Genomic DNA, 16,574 nt, shown 5'->3' on the forward strand with positions numbered 1-16,574 from the left:
AAATGTTTTCTATGAGAGGGGTAGCTATTTCAAACCATTCATAACTGGTTAGATATTTATTTATTTGGTACGAATTTATATGTAGTACAAGAGTATATTGGTTTTCAGACATAATATAGGCAATATAAGCATTGTTCACTCACCAAAACATAAACATATGGCACCATCTTTTACGATGTTACCGCCTCATCACTTCTGCTTGCTTCTTCCTCTGGCTTATTTCTTCCTTTGTCCTCCACCTCAGGAATCACTTTCGCCTTGAATTTCATCATTGGAGAGACCATGGCGCGAAAAGTCTTTACTGGCCAGGTCACTGCTAGCAGGTGAGTTGCCGAGAAAATGGCGTGCGGGGGGGAGGGCGGGGGTCAGGTGGGGCCAGGCATTATCCCCACCTGCTGTAGGGTAGAGGAAGGTCTCCTACATATACCTACCAAAAATTATCCGTGAAACTTGAAAAATGTGCAAATGACGGACCTCGCAACTGCATAACGTATGGATACATCGTCGGGTGTCACCGTGACAAAACGTGGTGACTATCCATACATCGTCGGGACGCAGCGGATTAAGACATACCTACGATACTTTCCAGCATAACAGAAGAAACTCATTCAACGTACTCAAAGGTAGATTTTGTTTCCCAATTACCGAACTGGAGCCCAGGTTAGTTTAGGTTAGGTTAGGTTCAATTATTAGGTAGTTAAGATGGGTTAGGTTAGGTTATCAGTCACCTCATCAAACTCCACCCCACCACTCCTGTGATCGAGTTGTAAGCACGAGTCGTGGGAGGGGGGTATCATGCTTGTTTACCTATGGTTTGCTCGCTAGCAACCAGATGCTTGCTGTTTAAACTGGAGCTATCGTATGGATAATTTTAAATATTACCATACCACTGAATCATTCAGTCACGGCCCACTTATACCGAAACCGGAAAAATTAAACTTTCATTGTACAGGAATGTACAGTATCCCTCCTGATTGTGGCAGTCTCCTTCAATCTTTCAGCTATGTAGATCAAAACACATATGGGAATACTCAATATAATCCTAGACAATAAGAATAAAATGCATAAACAACAAAAATCCACCAAAAAACCAACAAAGATGACGTTTAAAAACAATGTTAATCCCTAAAGTCCTTTCATCACTGGTCGATGTGTTTTAAACAAGGTACATTCAGTCCGATCCACATAGATTTAGTAGATGCCACAAAAAAATGGGGAGAGGTTGCCATGCCTCTGTGATGACACAAATGAAACCTGGCAAATGGGAACAATATCTGGTGGTGTCTGGCATGACTGGTCCCCCTAGATGTGGCAGGAGGCCCCACTCCCCCTCCTCTTGGGAGATGTAAGCAGAACTTTTTGTTCAGTTATTTCATTTATTTATATGATCATGTGTTCTCTTCATTTATATATTTCAATATAGTAATCACTCTAATATCCGGACTCCCAGTATCCGAACATCCCCACTATCCGAACATAAGAATGTTTCATACTGTACTTTTTTCCATACTATACTTACCTCATTTCACTCTTTAATGTCCTTTATTGGTGTGAATAGGGTGTTAGGAGCTATGCACATGAACTTTTTTCCATACTATACTTACCTCATTTCACTCTTTAATGTCCTTTATTGGTGTGAATAGGGTGTTAGAAGCTATGCATGTGCAGTAGGAAGGTGTTTTTCTGAGTTAGGCTAGGTTAGGGTCCATAAGTACCAGTCCAGGAGCCAGTCACCAGAATGATTATTAATGTATGAACATACTTCTAAACCCTCATTTTATGTTTCTTTTGCATTTATTCAAGTCATTTATGTCCCTTATTGGTGTGATTTGGGTCTTAAATAGGTGCTATGCATCTCCAGAGGGAGTTGTATAGGTGTTTCTCTGAGTTAGGGTCCATAAGTACAAGTCCATAAGCTGGGGCCCAATATCCGGACAGAACCAATATCCGGACCTACCTATGGCTCTATTACGTCGGATATTGGAGTGATTACTTATAAATACTCGTCTTACTGAATGATTTACTTATGCGGTGAGCCGATATATGTAACCCCTCCAAGATCGACGTAATAGAGCCCAAGCAACGCCCAGGACTTACGCAAAATGCCCCAGGACAGATACAGCCAGGGAAAGTTTCGTGTTATACACTCGCTCACCACTTCGAAACAGTAAGTATGAGACTAATGTTAAACGAAGCAGTAGCCAACATTCACATATTTGGTACCTGTGTGAGAAGGATGGAGATGGACGAGGGAGAGGTAGGAATTATCAGCTACCCCATGCCTTTCTCCTCCCTTAGCCTCTCCCATCCCACACATTAGCCAGACACTCAAATGTCTGGTACCAGACATTTGAGTGTCTGGCTACTGCTTCATTAGTCGTTGTCTCACGCATAAAGGTCCAAACTGGCAGGCAGGTGTATGTGGCGGAACTTTCTCCGGGTGTATACCCACCACAAACTGACTTAAGGACCTGCACACAGAATTGCTATGGGAGAGTTGTCTGTCTTTGCTTGTGTTTCCACCTCTACCAAGTCAATTTTTTGGGCACGACGTAACAGGCAACTCCTCTGGTGTTGGCGGGAGGTTGTGAAACACTCAGCATGTCAGTGCTTGCCCAGAAGCGAGAGTGGGAGTCTATGTTACCGTTGCTCCGAGCTTGCACCTCCCTCTTTTTTCGTATGTATTACTGTTTGCCATGTTATTTTCCTAGAGTCGAGTTGTCATGCCTGGAAAATACCGCTCATGGGATGAGAAGGTCCATATCATTGCATGGAGGCAGGATAATGTCTCTATGAACATAATTTGTGAACGTACTGGATGGGCACTGTCGACCGTCATGAAGATTTTTGCTGCAGTGCGCCCTGCCACCTGATGTTGTACCAGAGCACGAGCATGGTGGTGGAAAGAAGAGGACGGCTTCCAGAGGTACAGACACGCTTCTGAAGATGGAAGTAATCAAGAATCCTTGACTGACAGCAGCAGAATTGAAGAGAATGCATCCCCAGCTGTTACATGACGTCTCAATTCGAACTATCCAACATCCCTTGCAGAAGGAGCTGGGTTTGCCAAGCTGCACTGCAGCCAAGAAACCACTTCTCACTGACCACATGAAGAAGCAGCACATTCAGTTTGCCAAGAAGTATGCACACTGGACATCGGATGAGTGGAGAAAAGTTATGTATTCCAATGAAAGCACATTTCAAGCGTTCCAGGTGCATTCAGCCAAGGTTCGTCGCCCTGCCTCCAGTAGTCGATATGACCCTGGTTACACGATGCCGACTGTTAAGCACCCACAATCAGTAAGGGTGTTTCTTAGGTGAAATGGGAAGGGGAGGCCTCTACTATCTTCCTAAGAACTTGATGATGAATGGTGGCCGCCTGGCCAGAACATTCAAGTTTTGAAACATCATTTGTTAAACGTTTTTGCTATTCATGGGTGCGACTTTTTTCATGCACAATTCAGCTCCATGTAACAAGTCAAGAAAGGTGACAAAATACCTTCAGGATAATGGGATTGAGGTCCTCGACTGGCCTGGCAAGTCTGGATCTAAATCAGATAGAAAACTGCTGGGCAAAGATGAAGAAAATTATGGCAGAGAGGAGGACACCCAATCTGGACAACCTCAAGACTTAAATGACAAATATTTGGTGCAAAGAAATGTCCTTACATTACTTTAGAGATCTAAGTGATTCTATGCCATAACGCATCCAACTGGTCCTGAAAAACAAGGGAAACGTGATTTCATATTAATGAATGGCATTTCATGAACAAACATTATGATATACTATGATTTCTGTGCTTTTTAATACCTTGTGGGGGGAAGTCCTAAATCAATTTGTGGTAGCTGTACTTATAGACCCCAACCAAATCTAATTTGAAAGCCACCTAAATAACTACCTACCGGACATGCACAGCACTTATTTAAGGCCCCATTCACACAAATAAGGAACAGAAACCATAAAATAAATGAAAAGGAACCAGATAATTAAAAATTATGAGTAAGGAAAATACAGTATTGAGCAATGTACAGGGTACTTATGACACGTCCATGCCCATCGCGAAAATTAACCTGTCTCCACTATGCCTTTGACAGTGGTGAAGGTGCACTTGAAACATGCACAATAATCCAGTGATGCACTGCACTTACTCCACCCTGGGGGTAAGGGGGTTTCAAGAATACTCCCCCAGTATCCCTGCTTGTCGTATGAGGCAACTACAAGGGTTGGTGGTGGGTTAGTGTCCCACCCTGTGAAAAGAACTAACTAAACAAGAGAATAAAGCGCCTCGGACCAGGATGGACCATACATTGATGACTAAGGAACGGGCAAAGGACATTCTTAGGGTGGGAACATGGAATGTGAGAGGAGTGAATGATGAAGTGAAAGAGAGAGAGATTGTGCAGGTGCTTGAGGATGCAAGAGTGGATATATGTGGACTGATTAAAACTAAATGGAAAGGTGAAAGGGTGAGAGAATGGGAATAAGGTTTGAGAATATGTTCAAGAGTTAATGAGAATGAGAGGGCAAGAGAGGGAGTACATCTGATGATAAGCAAGAAGTGGAAGGAGAATATAAGAGAGTATGGAACAGTGGGTGCAAGGATTGTATGGGCGAGGATAAAGTAGGTATACAAGCGTGGGCAATTGTATGTGCGTATGCGCCGGCAGAGGACCGAATGGCAAGAGCGAAAGATGAGTTTGCGCAAGTGTAGAAGCATGTATGGACAAATTTGAGAGGAGTGAGAGGGTGTTTTTGATTGGAGACGTAAATAGCAAAGTTGGGAATGTACAAGTGGATGGAGTGGTTGTTCAGTGGGGTGTGCCAGCTAAAGTAGATGGGAATGGTAGTGCTTTGGTGGACATCTGTGCAGGTAAGGGGTTAGCAATAGCCAACACCTACTTTTGGCATATGATGATCAACAAGTATACATGGAGAGTCATGAGCAGTATGGATGGTGAACTTGTCTAACGAAAGGCAATGATATACTATGTGTGTGTGGATAAGCGAATAAGAAGACAAGTGTTGGATGCAAGAGGGTGGAGAGGGTGGGGGAATGGAATCTTGGACCATCACTTAGAGATGGCCAAGGTAAGGCTGCAAAGAAAATGGTTGAAGAGATGAAGGGGAAGACAGGAGAAAATAGCTCCTGTAAGAAGAGTGGAGAAGTTGCAAGATAGTGAGAAAATGGCAGAGTATAAGGGCATAGTGGAAGAAAGATTGGGAAGGTATGAATTAAAGCAGATGGAAGGAGTGGAAGACGTATGTAACATATTCACAGAAGGGATAGGCCCAGCGTGAGAGGTGGTTTGTGGAGTAAGGAGGAGATGCAGGGGTGTGCAAGGGAAGCATGGTGGAATGATCAGGTGAAACGAGCTGTGGAACAAAAGAAGAAGGCATATGGTGAATGGCTAGCGAGTAGAGGTAGGGGAGAAGATGAGAGAAAGAAAAAAAAGAGGTATATGTGAGCAGGAGAAGGGAGGTGAAGAGATTGGTGAAGGAGAGTAAGAAGAAAGTGGATGAAGAGTTTGGGAGGAATCTGAGTGTGAAATGGAGGGAGAGTAAGAAATTGTTTTGGAAGAAGGTAAAGAAGTAAAGCAGTGTGAAAGGGGTAATAGTAGGGGAGTGAAAGATAGGAATAATAGATTGTTGGTGGAGAAGAGAGAGAAATTCAGGAGATGGAAGGAGCACTTTGAGGATTTGTTGCATGTAGAAAGTGAGAGCAGTGCAAGTATAAGTGGTTGGGGAATGGCTGGGAGAAGAAGAGATGAGAGGAGGGAGGAAGAGATCAGTAGGGCAAAAGTAGTGGAAGCAATGAAGAAGATCAAGATGGGAAAGGCCCCAGGAATTGATGGAGTGTGAGGTGAAATGCTGAGGTATGGGGGTAAGATTGTAGTGAAGTGGATATGGAAGTTATGCAGACTGGCTAGGGAAGAGGTAAGGGTTCCAGAGGACTGGAAATCAGGTATAACTGTTCCTTTATACAATGGAAAACGGGAGAGAGAAGTATGTGGTAACCATAGGGGTATTTGCCTTCTTAGTGTGACTGGAAAAATATATGGTAGAATACTCATTGACAGGGTAGGCATATAACAGAGGAGCTAATTGGAGAGAACAAGGGGGATTTGGGAAGGGAAAAGGGTGTGTAGATCAGATATTTGTTCTAAGATGTTTAGTGGAGAAGTATCTAGAGAAGAGAAAGAAAGTGTATGCTGCCTTCATGGACTTGGAGAAAGCTTGTGACACAGTAGATAGACAAGGTATGTGGAAGGTATTAAGAATATATGGAGTAGGGGGGAAATTCTTGAGTGCTGTGAAGAGTATGTACGAAGGAGCTAGGGCTACTGTGCGAGTGGATGGTGAGCTGAGTGAGTTCTTTGATCTCAGTGTGGGACTGAAACAGGGTTGTGTGATGTCTCCATGGCTGTTTAATATATGCATATTTTAGGAAAAGAGACAGTAGATTAATTACGTATGAGTCTGGGGGAAATAGCCGTCAGACAGATTATTTTCTGGTTAGGAGGGCCGATAGGAGGTTAGTGAGGGATGTTAAAGTTATAGGAAGTGAGGAGTGTGTGCAGCAGCACAAACTGTTGATTTGTGATATGGTGCTTAAAGAACAAGTGATGAAAAAGAGGACTTATGTACCTAGGAGGAAAATATGGAAGCTGAAAAACCAAGTAGTAAGGGATGCCTTCTATAGCGAGTTGAGGAGAGTGGTGGCTGAACAGGGAGCTGTAGACAGAGGCGTTAATGAACAGTACAGAGCCCTCAAGAACAATTTCTTGAGAGTTACTGATGTAACATGCGGCTGGACAAGAGGACCACCAAGACATAAAGTAACTTGGTGGTGGGATGAAGGTGTAGAAGCTGCAATTAAGGAGAAAAGAAGGCTTTTCCGGGAATGGAAGAAGGGTGGCAGCAAAGAGGAATATTTGGCTGCCAAGCGTAGGGCTAGAAGAGAGGTATACAGGGCAAAGTCTGAGTCACAGAGACAGTTACTTGATAACCTAAATCTTGAGGAAAGGAAAAATATATTTAGGGTGGCAGGTCAGGTGAAGAGGGATAATCGGGATATCATAGGTGAGCAGTGTGTGAAGAATGATGAAGGAAGGGTGGTGGTGAACAGTGAGGATATTAAAGATGCATGGAGAGAGCATTATAACCGGTTGTTGAATGAGGAGTTTGACTGGGACAGGGAAGGTTTGGAGCCAGCAGATCCAGTGTCTGGCCCTTGGCCTTTGATTAATACTGCTACTGTGAGTGAGGCAATAGGCAGGATGAGGGTGGCGAAGGCAGCAGGTGTGTCTGGGTTGACTGCTGAAATGTTGAAGGCCTCAGGCGATATAGGGGTGAGTTTAGTCACTGACCTGATAAATAGGATTATTTATGAGTGTGTTGTCCCAGATGATTGGCTGAAGAGTGTAATTGTAAATGTGTATAAAGGGAAGGGTGATGCCCTGGAAAGAGGAAACTATAGAGGTATAAAGCTTTTAGAGCAGATAATGAAGGTAATGGAGAGAGTTTTAGAAGGTATGATTACAGAAAGAGTGAATATTGATGAGATGCAGTTTGGGTTCATGTCAGGTAGGGGGACCATTGATGCCATATTCATTGTTCGACAGCTTCAGGAAAAATATATTGGTAGGAGAAGGGATCTTTATTTTGTTTTTGTTGATTTGGAAAAGGCCTTTGACAGAGTCCCTAGAGAGCTGGTGAAGTGGGCAATGAGAAAGCTTGGCTTGGAGGAGTGGCTGGTTAGGGTGGTTATGGCCATGTATGTGGGTGCTCACACCCAGGTGAGAGTGAATGGAGATTTGAGTGATGAGTTTTCCGTGAATGTTGGTGTGCATCAGGGGTCAGTCTTGAGTCCCATGTTGTTTATCATGGTACCTGAAGCCCTTTCACGTGACTTTAGAAACGGACTCCTGTGGGAGTTGTTGTATGCTGATGATTTGGTGTTGATTGCAGAGAATGAAAGGGAGGCGGAGGAAAGGTTTAGGAAGTGGAGAGATGGTATGGGGCAAAAGGGTTTAAGGGTAAATGCAGATAAAACAAAAGTGATGATATCTAGGGTTGGTGGCGGTACTGTCAAAGACGAGGGAGAGTGGCCACGTGCAGTTTGCCACAAGGGCGTGGGAAGTAATTCCATCTTGTGCGGTGTGTGAGATAAATGGGTGCATAAGAGATGTAGTGGTATCAGAGGTAGACTGCGAGATAATGCTGATTTTATGTGTACGGCGTGCTGGGGTGAGCAGGTGGAGATTGTCAGACGTGAAAGGATTGAACTTGCTGGTAAATCTCTTGAGTGTGTGGAAGAGTTTTGTTATTTGGGAGACATGTTGTGTGCTGGAGGTGGGGCTGGAGCTAGCTCTGTGGCTAGGGTGAGAAGTGGTTGGAAGAAGTTCAGGGAGCTCTTGCCTCTCCTGACATTGAGAGGGCTCTCCCTATGTGCTAAGGGGTCTTTGTATGCAGCATGTGTTAGGAGTGTAATGCTGTATGGCAGTGAGACCTGGGCAGTGAAGGAGGAAGATATTCGCCGGCTCAGATGTACAGAAATGACAATGATTAGGTGGATGTGCAGTGCGTCCCTGCATCCAAGGCCTGGAGGGGCTGGGTTTACAATGGAAGAGTTGAGAGGTAGGATGGGACTGGAGTGTATTGGTGTGATGAGGAGAGGTAGATTGAGGTGGTTTGGGCATGTGGAGAGGATGGGGGATGATAATTGGGTGAGGAAGGTGAGAAGTGTTAATATTGGGGGTGGGGTTATGAGGGGTAGACCGAGAAAGACATGGGATGAGGTCATTAAGTATGACCTTAGGGTTAAGGGAGTGAACAGGGAGGCTGCAATGGATCGTACAGCGTGGAGAGCCGCCATTAGGTGACCAAAGCCGACACATGCAAGCATGTTGGAGCCTTTAAAAACAAACGAACGAACGAACAATGGATGGGGTTGTAAAGGAGATGCAAGGTAGGGCAGTGGATGTGGGGGTGGCTCTAATGAATGAGGGCGAGATTTGAAAGATTCCGGTGTTGCTGTTTGCTGATGATACAGTATTGCTGAGTGAAGATGAATGGGAGTTGCAAGATTTGGTGAATGAATTTGGGACATTGTGTAGGAAGAGGAATCTGAAAGTTAATGTAAACAAGAGTAAAGTTATGGTGTTTGAAAGGAATGAAGTCACAGAATGCACAGTGAGGTTGGATGGTGAAGATATGGAGAATGTGAGTGCATTCAAGTACTTGGGTAATGTGATGAGAAAGGATGGAACTTTGGGGGATGAAGTGCTTGAGAGGGTACAGCAGGGAAGGAAGGTTGTTGGTTCACTGAAAGCAGTGATGAGAAATAGGGAGGCAAGTATGGAAGTTAAGAAGTCACTGCATTATAGTATTGTGATCCCTACCCTGACGTATGGAAGCGAGGCATGGTCATTGCAAGATGGGAACAAGTCAAGAGTGACAGCAGTGGAAATGAGTTACTTGAGAGGAGCATGTGGAGTGACACGGAGGGACAGGTTGAGGAATGAAGAAATGAAAGAACATTGTGGGGTGGATGTGGATGTGGCTGAGAAGATAAGGAGAAATACACTGAGGTGGTTTGGACATGTGGAGAGAATGGAGAATGAAAGACTGACTGAGAGGGTGTATGTAGGTGAGGTGGAGGGTGGGAGAGGAAGGGGAAGACCAAGGATGAGGTGGAGGGATGGAGTTGAGAGGTATATGAGGGAGGGGGGAGTGACTTGGGGGGAGGGTAGTCAAATGATGGGTGACAGAGCGACTTGGAGGCATTTTGTCTGCGGCCCTTGCAGGATTAGGGCATCGGGCTATAGACAGACAGATAAACATTCTGTTCTTACTTGCACCATGCCAGTTGCAACACACCAGTGTTGCACTCTGCACTTAATCCTTTGCATTCTGATTTCTGATTTTAGCACTGTAAATTCTCATGTGGTCTTGTGGCAGCAGGGCCTGCAGCAGGTAGGGCACCATCACAAAAGAGAGCACATGGACAGCCATGGCAAAGAGCGTGCAGTCACAACGGTAGGTAGGCGGGAAGTGGAGGGGATGCAGGGTCGCTGCATCAGACGTCACCGGAACTACACGCCAAAACACAGCTGTGCAAATTTAGAGTAGGGATGAACACATATCGGCTTTTTGTTTGCATTTTGACGTTTTTTGGCCATTTTTGGTGTCCCAGATCATTTCGGACGTTAGTCCAGATGGCCTTTTTTCCGGATATCTTAGGGAATATCCGAGACTTGGACTAATGGACCCAAGCCCAAAATGTCCGGGACTTGGGGCATCTGGGTCTTAGAGGGGTTACTGTACTTTTATCTTCCATGTAAAGATATATAATTTTTCCCCCCTTTTTTTATGCACACTCACACAGCTTGTTTCACACCTTAGTATGTTTTATAATGGTTTGGATGATTTTTGTAAGGCTGTGGCAAAAAATAGGTATATGTAAATATTTTCCTATTTTCATTCAGACAGTATGGGTAATTATTATAATATTTGCCAATCGACTGTGTGGTAACGATCAGGCCTATGGGACTGAGATTGGCATTTTCAGGTGTGTAAATTCACGCTCTTCAAATTGGTAAGAGAAAATTTTACCTTAGGGAAAGCTGAAAAATAGATGTCTTTATGTGGCTGGAGTGACAGTCGGGCCTGGAGATTTGTGGACACTAAAGGTTAACCCTCTCGGGAACCGCGAGTTTTCAATCTATTTTAGGGAAACACCCACAGAGTTGAGAACCAAACAATGGCTGCTGCCGTGCGCACAAAGAAAACGTTTCCACGATCAAATTTGCCCACAGAAATTGGTTATATTGGTATAAATTGTACACCATCATCTAAGATGATGTTCATATTACAAAATAAGCTAGTAAAAACACACAAAATTGACAAGTAAAAGTACACAAATGCAGTGAGAATAAACTTGTTCAAGGGTACAAAATAGTTTCAAATAACTTCCCAACATCCTGGCACAAAATTTTGCCTACACTGTGCAAGAGCTAAGCATATGTCTGGATGCAGAATTTCATGAGCTTTCTCATGGTGTTTTCAGAATTTTGGTATGACCAATAGCATTCGATTGAACTGCTAAAAACTAAATTCACTGGTGGTGATGCAGGGATGGTGGGAGAGGGCAGCGCACTCAGCAGGAATAGGGGAGGGAGGGTGGGACACAGGGAGAGAGATACACCTGGCAGTGCTGAGCTTGGAGAGGGATGGGGGGGGGAGGGGCTTCAACCATATGGTGACGGAGCCGGAAAGCCATACTTGCTCATCTTGTGGTTGCGATCTGTATTACTGGAGAGTGACCGGTAACATCCAAATGATCCGGGCTCCCAGGGGCCTTTGACCATTTGGTACGGAGCTGGAAAGCCATTTTGTTTATCTTGTGGGTTAGGGGCCTGTATTACTCGAGCACTGACGGAACTTTCTGAGCGATCTGGGCTGCCGAGGGACTTTGACCATTCGGTAGGGAGCTGGAGAGCTTTCTGAGTGATGGGGGCAGCTACGGAAATTTGACCATTTGGTAGGCAACTGGACAGCCATTTTTGCTCAGCTTCAGGCTTCCATCTTTTACCTGTGTGTGCTGGGAAAGACCGGCCAGCCACCCAACCTATATTTTATTTTGAAGGCCAGCCAGATTGCGATGTCAGAGCTGTTACATTCGGATATGGACAAATAAATCCAGATATGGATTTCATACAGCCAAAGCCTAACGCCCGGATACTGAGCAATCCGGATACGAAGCGTCTGAATAATCGAGTGATTCCTGTATATATTTTCTGGTTTGTAAAATGAAGCACTTGAAATCTAAAAGACCAAAATTTACCTTGATGAAAGTTGAATAATAGAATCCTTCCTGTGGTTCCGGGGGTAAATAGGGTCAATGATTTGCAGTCTTTAGGGGTTAAGGGTTGAAATTGTTGCAAAACATCATAAAGTCTTCTTGACAATCTCCATAGCAACTAAAGTATGTTGGAAAAAAAAAATTAACTGCAGCTCTCATGTTGAGGTGTACTTGAATCAGAGATATGTACCCATATTTTATGAACTGAGTGATATTACAGACCAATTTATTTCATTCAAAGGACTTACTGAAGTTTATTTTCATTTCATTTAAAAATGTACAACAATGGTGCACAATCACTACAAGACAGTAAATGGTGGAACTTTTGTATTTTGTGCTGTATTGCTATATCATTTTTTATTGAAAACTACTTGATTTCATGTGCTGAATTAACAATATGCTTGCCATTAAAATGGCTTGAGAACTACAATTTCCACTGGCTTATTGTGGAAATACACACCAATTTTGCATGTTCACTTTTGTAATGGATCTTCACAAAATTCTGCTTTCTTGCTTTTTCATTCTGAATTCTTCTCCCTACATCATAAAAGCACCCTACCTACATGCACTTTTCTTTTAATATTTCTTTGTACATGTTCCTACCATACAGCTATGTAACAGTGTCAACACATGTTTTATGGTGTGTATAACTGACACAGTCAACACAGTTTGATGGTGTGTATATTATTACAGGTGAAGGTTTAACTATCAAATTAAAAAAGTGCCAAACCATTATCATGTGCATCTCAATACATTAATCCAAACATGATCCCCTATCAATTCCCTAGCCTAATCAACTATCATACCTCACTTTCTCACAAGCTCTTTACTATATCAATAAACATCTTTTCTTTTATTTTATTCTTTCCCTATTGCACTTCCTCCCACCTTCAAACTCCTTCAGTACAAAAGAATTATGAGCCATACATCCAGGTCATCACATCTCTACCTAACCTCCACCAGACCCAAGTGGGAAAATAATTTTACTAACTACTCCCAACAATAAACATACCTACACTTCTGATAATACACACATCATAAAACACACCTAAAAACAAATTACTCAGCAAGCTCTCCTGAACAAACAAAGAAATTCCGTTTTTGAGAGCATTCCACATAACATTCACGATCACATTACATCTCTTGCAAAATCTGCTTCCAAGAGCTTTGGTGTGCTAAGCTGACTCCGTACCTGCTGTACCCCTGCACAGTTGTTGACTTTATATACGGGTTTTATTCATCCCTGTGTAGAGTACAACTCTCATGTGTGGGGAGGCTCCCCACACAAAGCTCTTCTTAAAAGAGTGGGGTCAAAGGTTTTTTGTCTCATTAACTCTCCTCCTCTTACTGGTTCCTTTCAACCTCAGTCTCTTCGCTGCACTGTTGCATCTTTATCTCTTTTCTATTGCTACTTCAATGGTCACTGCTCTTCTGAACTGTCTGCTTGCATCCCTCCACCTCTGCAACGGGCACGTAGCACCCATCTAGCAACAAACTCTCACCCCTTTTCTGTCCAACTCTCTAATGCAAGAGTTAACCGTTACTCCCAGTCCTTCGTTTATGCAATAGGTCAACTCTGCAACTGCCTCCCTCTGTCTGCATTTCCTACTTCCTATGATCTCCAGTCTTTCAAACACAGTGTGTCCAGGCAACTTGAAATGAACGGATCTTGAATTTGGCTCTCTCACTTTTTTTTTTTTCCCCTGGAAGGAACAGTTTGAGGCTCCTGGCCTTTGCTTCCTTTCCTTCTTCCTTGCATAAGAAAAAAATAAATAAAAAAACATCATCATACTCATGCAATCATCCTTCTTTAAACCATTTCAGACACAAAATAAATCACACTCAAACCAGCATGCCAGTGATGTCAATACAGACAACACTGAGGATCTATTACTCCAGCATCAAGACTTATCACATATCAAAGATGCACTGATAACTTAACCTACAGATCTGTGGGAGTATTCCTGGAACATAACCAGATTCTTAGAAGATGCAGGATTCCCAAGATGGGAACCTTGGAGCAACAAGATATAGTATGTACAGTAGGCAGGCAGCCGTTATTCTGCCAAACAAGAAAATTTATAAGAAATGTTACAGATGTTGTGTGATCACCATGACTGCTGTTCAGGATGATCTCTACTTTGTCATCACCCACCGTGATGGTAAACACCACAAAATTTACGTTCATCTATCACAGTGGTTCCCAGCCATTTGTAGGCTTTGGGTCACATTTACCAGTGTTAATATAGTGAAGGGTACCAGAGAAAAAAAAAAAAAAATCAAATTCACACACACACACACACACACACATCCATCCATCCATCCATCATACAATCCTACGTTGCCCTGTGACGAGCATAGGAGCCCGGGACTAGGCAAATTGATCCTGACATTTAAGATAAGAGTGACCAGCCTCACTCATCCCTGAGTGGCATTACATGAGCAATAAACCCCAACCACCCCATGGATATAAACCTTCACCGACTCAATCCAATTGGTGTGCCGTAATTACCCACTAAACCACCAGGTGCTAAAATTTGGTTATATGGTTACCACCCAGCATAGTAAATGGTTTCCTGGTGTACAGGAAACCATTTGGCTTGACACTCAGTGTAGAGTCACCCACAGGCAGAAGTAAGAGGAAAGAATGAAAGAAACACAAAATGGGGAGTGTACAGTCACCTGTAGGCAGAAGGAAGAGGAGAGAATGAAGGAAAGAAAGACAGAAGAGGATGGAAGGAAAGAAGGATGGAGGAGAGGAAAGGGCAGACACCTGAGAGCAGCACTCCATCGAGTGATTGGATGGCAAGCGCCCCCCCCCCCACACACATGTGTATATATATATTTATGAATGTATGTATGTATATATATAAATCTATCTATCTATATACCTAGGCTGCTTCCCCCCAAAAAAGGAGGGCAGCGGAGACAGGACGACACACTCCCAATTTATTCATCCACCCACACACACACACACACACACACACATACACACACACAACAATTTACTCATATCTTAGCCCCAAGGGAGCAAATATATCAAGAGTTTCCAAGGCACCCCACGGGCCCCATAATGAAGCTCTGAGGGCATCATGGCGCCTGCGGACTACAGGTCGGGGACCCCTAATCTATCAGGTGTACAAGATGATTCCATGTTTTGGGGGTGGAAATTTACACACGTGGTTTGATCTCTCCCCTGTCAACAGATTCCTGAGAAAACCAAGAAATCGGGGAAAAAATATCTGAAACATTCCCTAGGAAAAGCACCACAGCAAGTTGGACCATCTCATAATTCACCGATTCCTACTGTAACACTGGGAGACAACCTACCTACGGTCCCTGGAGCGTGACCTAGATCGACGTCTATCTCTGGACCTAGAACGAGAGCGAGATCTTCTACTGCGCCTTTCATCGTCCCTCCTCTTGCGATCATCATCCCGCCCTTTCCGTCCATCACGTCCGCGCCCACTATGACCTGTAGGAGTGAAATGGGCCCACGTCAGTTGTAAACGTCCAAGCAACCCCCAAAATCTTTTAAAAGCAAATATCATCATAGAGGCTATGCAGTCTCCTTGATCTGATATCAGACCAAAGTGGACATGGCTCTGAATAAAATTACACACCTATCACTTGCTGTCTTATTAGTTTTTTTTTTTTTTTTTTTTAATGTGAGGAAGAAGGAACCAAAGGCAACGAGCCTGCAAAACTATTCCTTCCAAGAGAAAAACAAAATATAAGAGAGAGCCAAATTCAAGATCCGATCATTTCCAGATGCGTGGACACACTGCATTTGAAAAACTGAAGATCATAGGAAGTAGGAAATACAGACAGAGGGAGACAGTTCCAGAATTGACCTGTTGCATAAATGAAGGACTGGGAGTAACGGTTAACTCTTGCATTAGAGAGTTGGACAGAAAAGGGGTGAGAGTTTGCTGCTAGATGGGTGCTACGTGCCCGTCGTAGGAGTGAAGGAATGCATGCAGACAGTTCAGATGATCAGTGACCATTGAAGTAGCGACAGAAAAGAGATAAAGATGCAACAGTGCAGCGAAGAGACAAAGGTTGAAGGGAGTCAGTAAGAGTACCGTTTTTTTTTTTTTTTTTTTTTTTTTTTTTTTTTTACAGAACAGAGGAAGGAAAAACAAATGAATAAAAAAAATAAATAATCCATACACCAGATTACTGGTGTCCTCTGTTCATAAATATCTGTAACAGTTAGACTTGAACTGCTGTGGGTTGAAGTTTGGAGGGAAACAACTCTGTGGAAGTGAGTTCCAGAGAGATGCAGTTCGGGGAATGAAAGATATCTGGTAAGCAGAAGTTCTGCAATATGGCTGAGTGACATTCCAGTCATGAGCGCTACCAGATGTCCGTGTAGCACGAGGGAAGGCATGGAGAGGTGGCACCATGGATGCAACTTTGTCTGACCATTTGCCATAAATATATCTGCAAAATAATGCAAGGGAGGCAACATTCCTTTTTACTTGCAGGGGAGGTAGGTTATTTGTAATTACAGGGTTGTTAATGATTCTAACAGATTTGTTCTGAATTTTGTCTAGTTGTCTTAATGCAACCTCTCCATATCCATTCCACAAGGGTGAGCAATATTCAAGCTGAAAGCGCACATGACCTTTATAAATCATGGCTAACTGCTCATCACTGAAGACGTTACAGACTCTGTACAATAATCCAAGTTTCTCTGAGGCAGTT

The 16,574-nt window shown here is 43.4% G+C and overlaps 1 protein-coding gene across 4 annotated transcripts in view; it reads right to left on the reverse strand.

The window, feature by feature from the left end:
* The window catches only part of LOC145414592 (uncharacterized), a 260,262-nt gene that overhangs the window by 113,579 nt on the left and 130,109 nt on the right, over positions 1-16,574 (reverse strand). For all 4 annotated transcript variants that reach the window (XM_080284118.1, XM_080284116.1, XM_080284117.1 and 1 more), the window contains one exon: positions 15,195-15,339. In XM_080284118.1, coding sequence (XP_080140244.1) covers positions 15,195-15,339 — 145 coding nt within the window. The remainder of the gene's footprint in view (positions 1-15,194; positions 15,340-16,574) is intronic.

Source organism: Coenobita brevimanus, chromosome 100 (assembly GCF_032717465.1).
Source record: "Coenobita brevimanus isolate Jiangsu-jjx chromosome 100, ASM3271746v2, whole genome shotgun sequence".
NCBI classification, from domain to species: domain Eukaryota; kingdom Metazoa; phylum Arthropoda; class Malacostraca; order Decapoda; family Coenobitidae; genus Coenobita; species Coenobita brevimanus.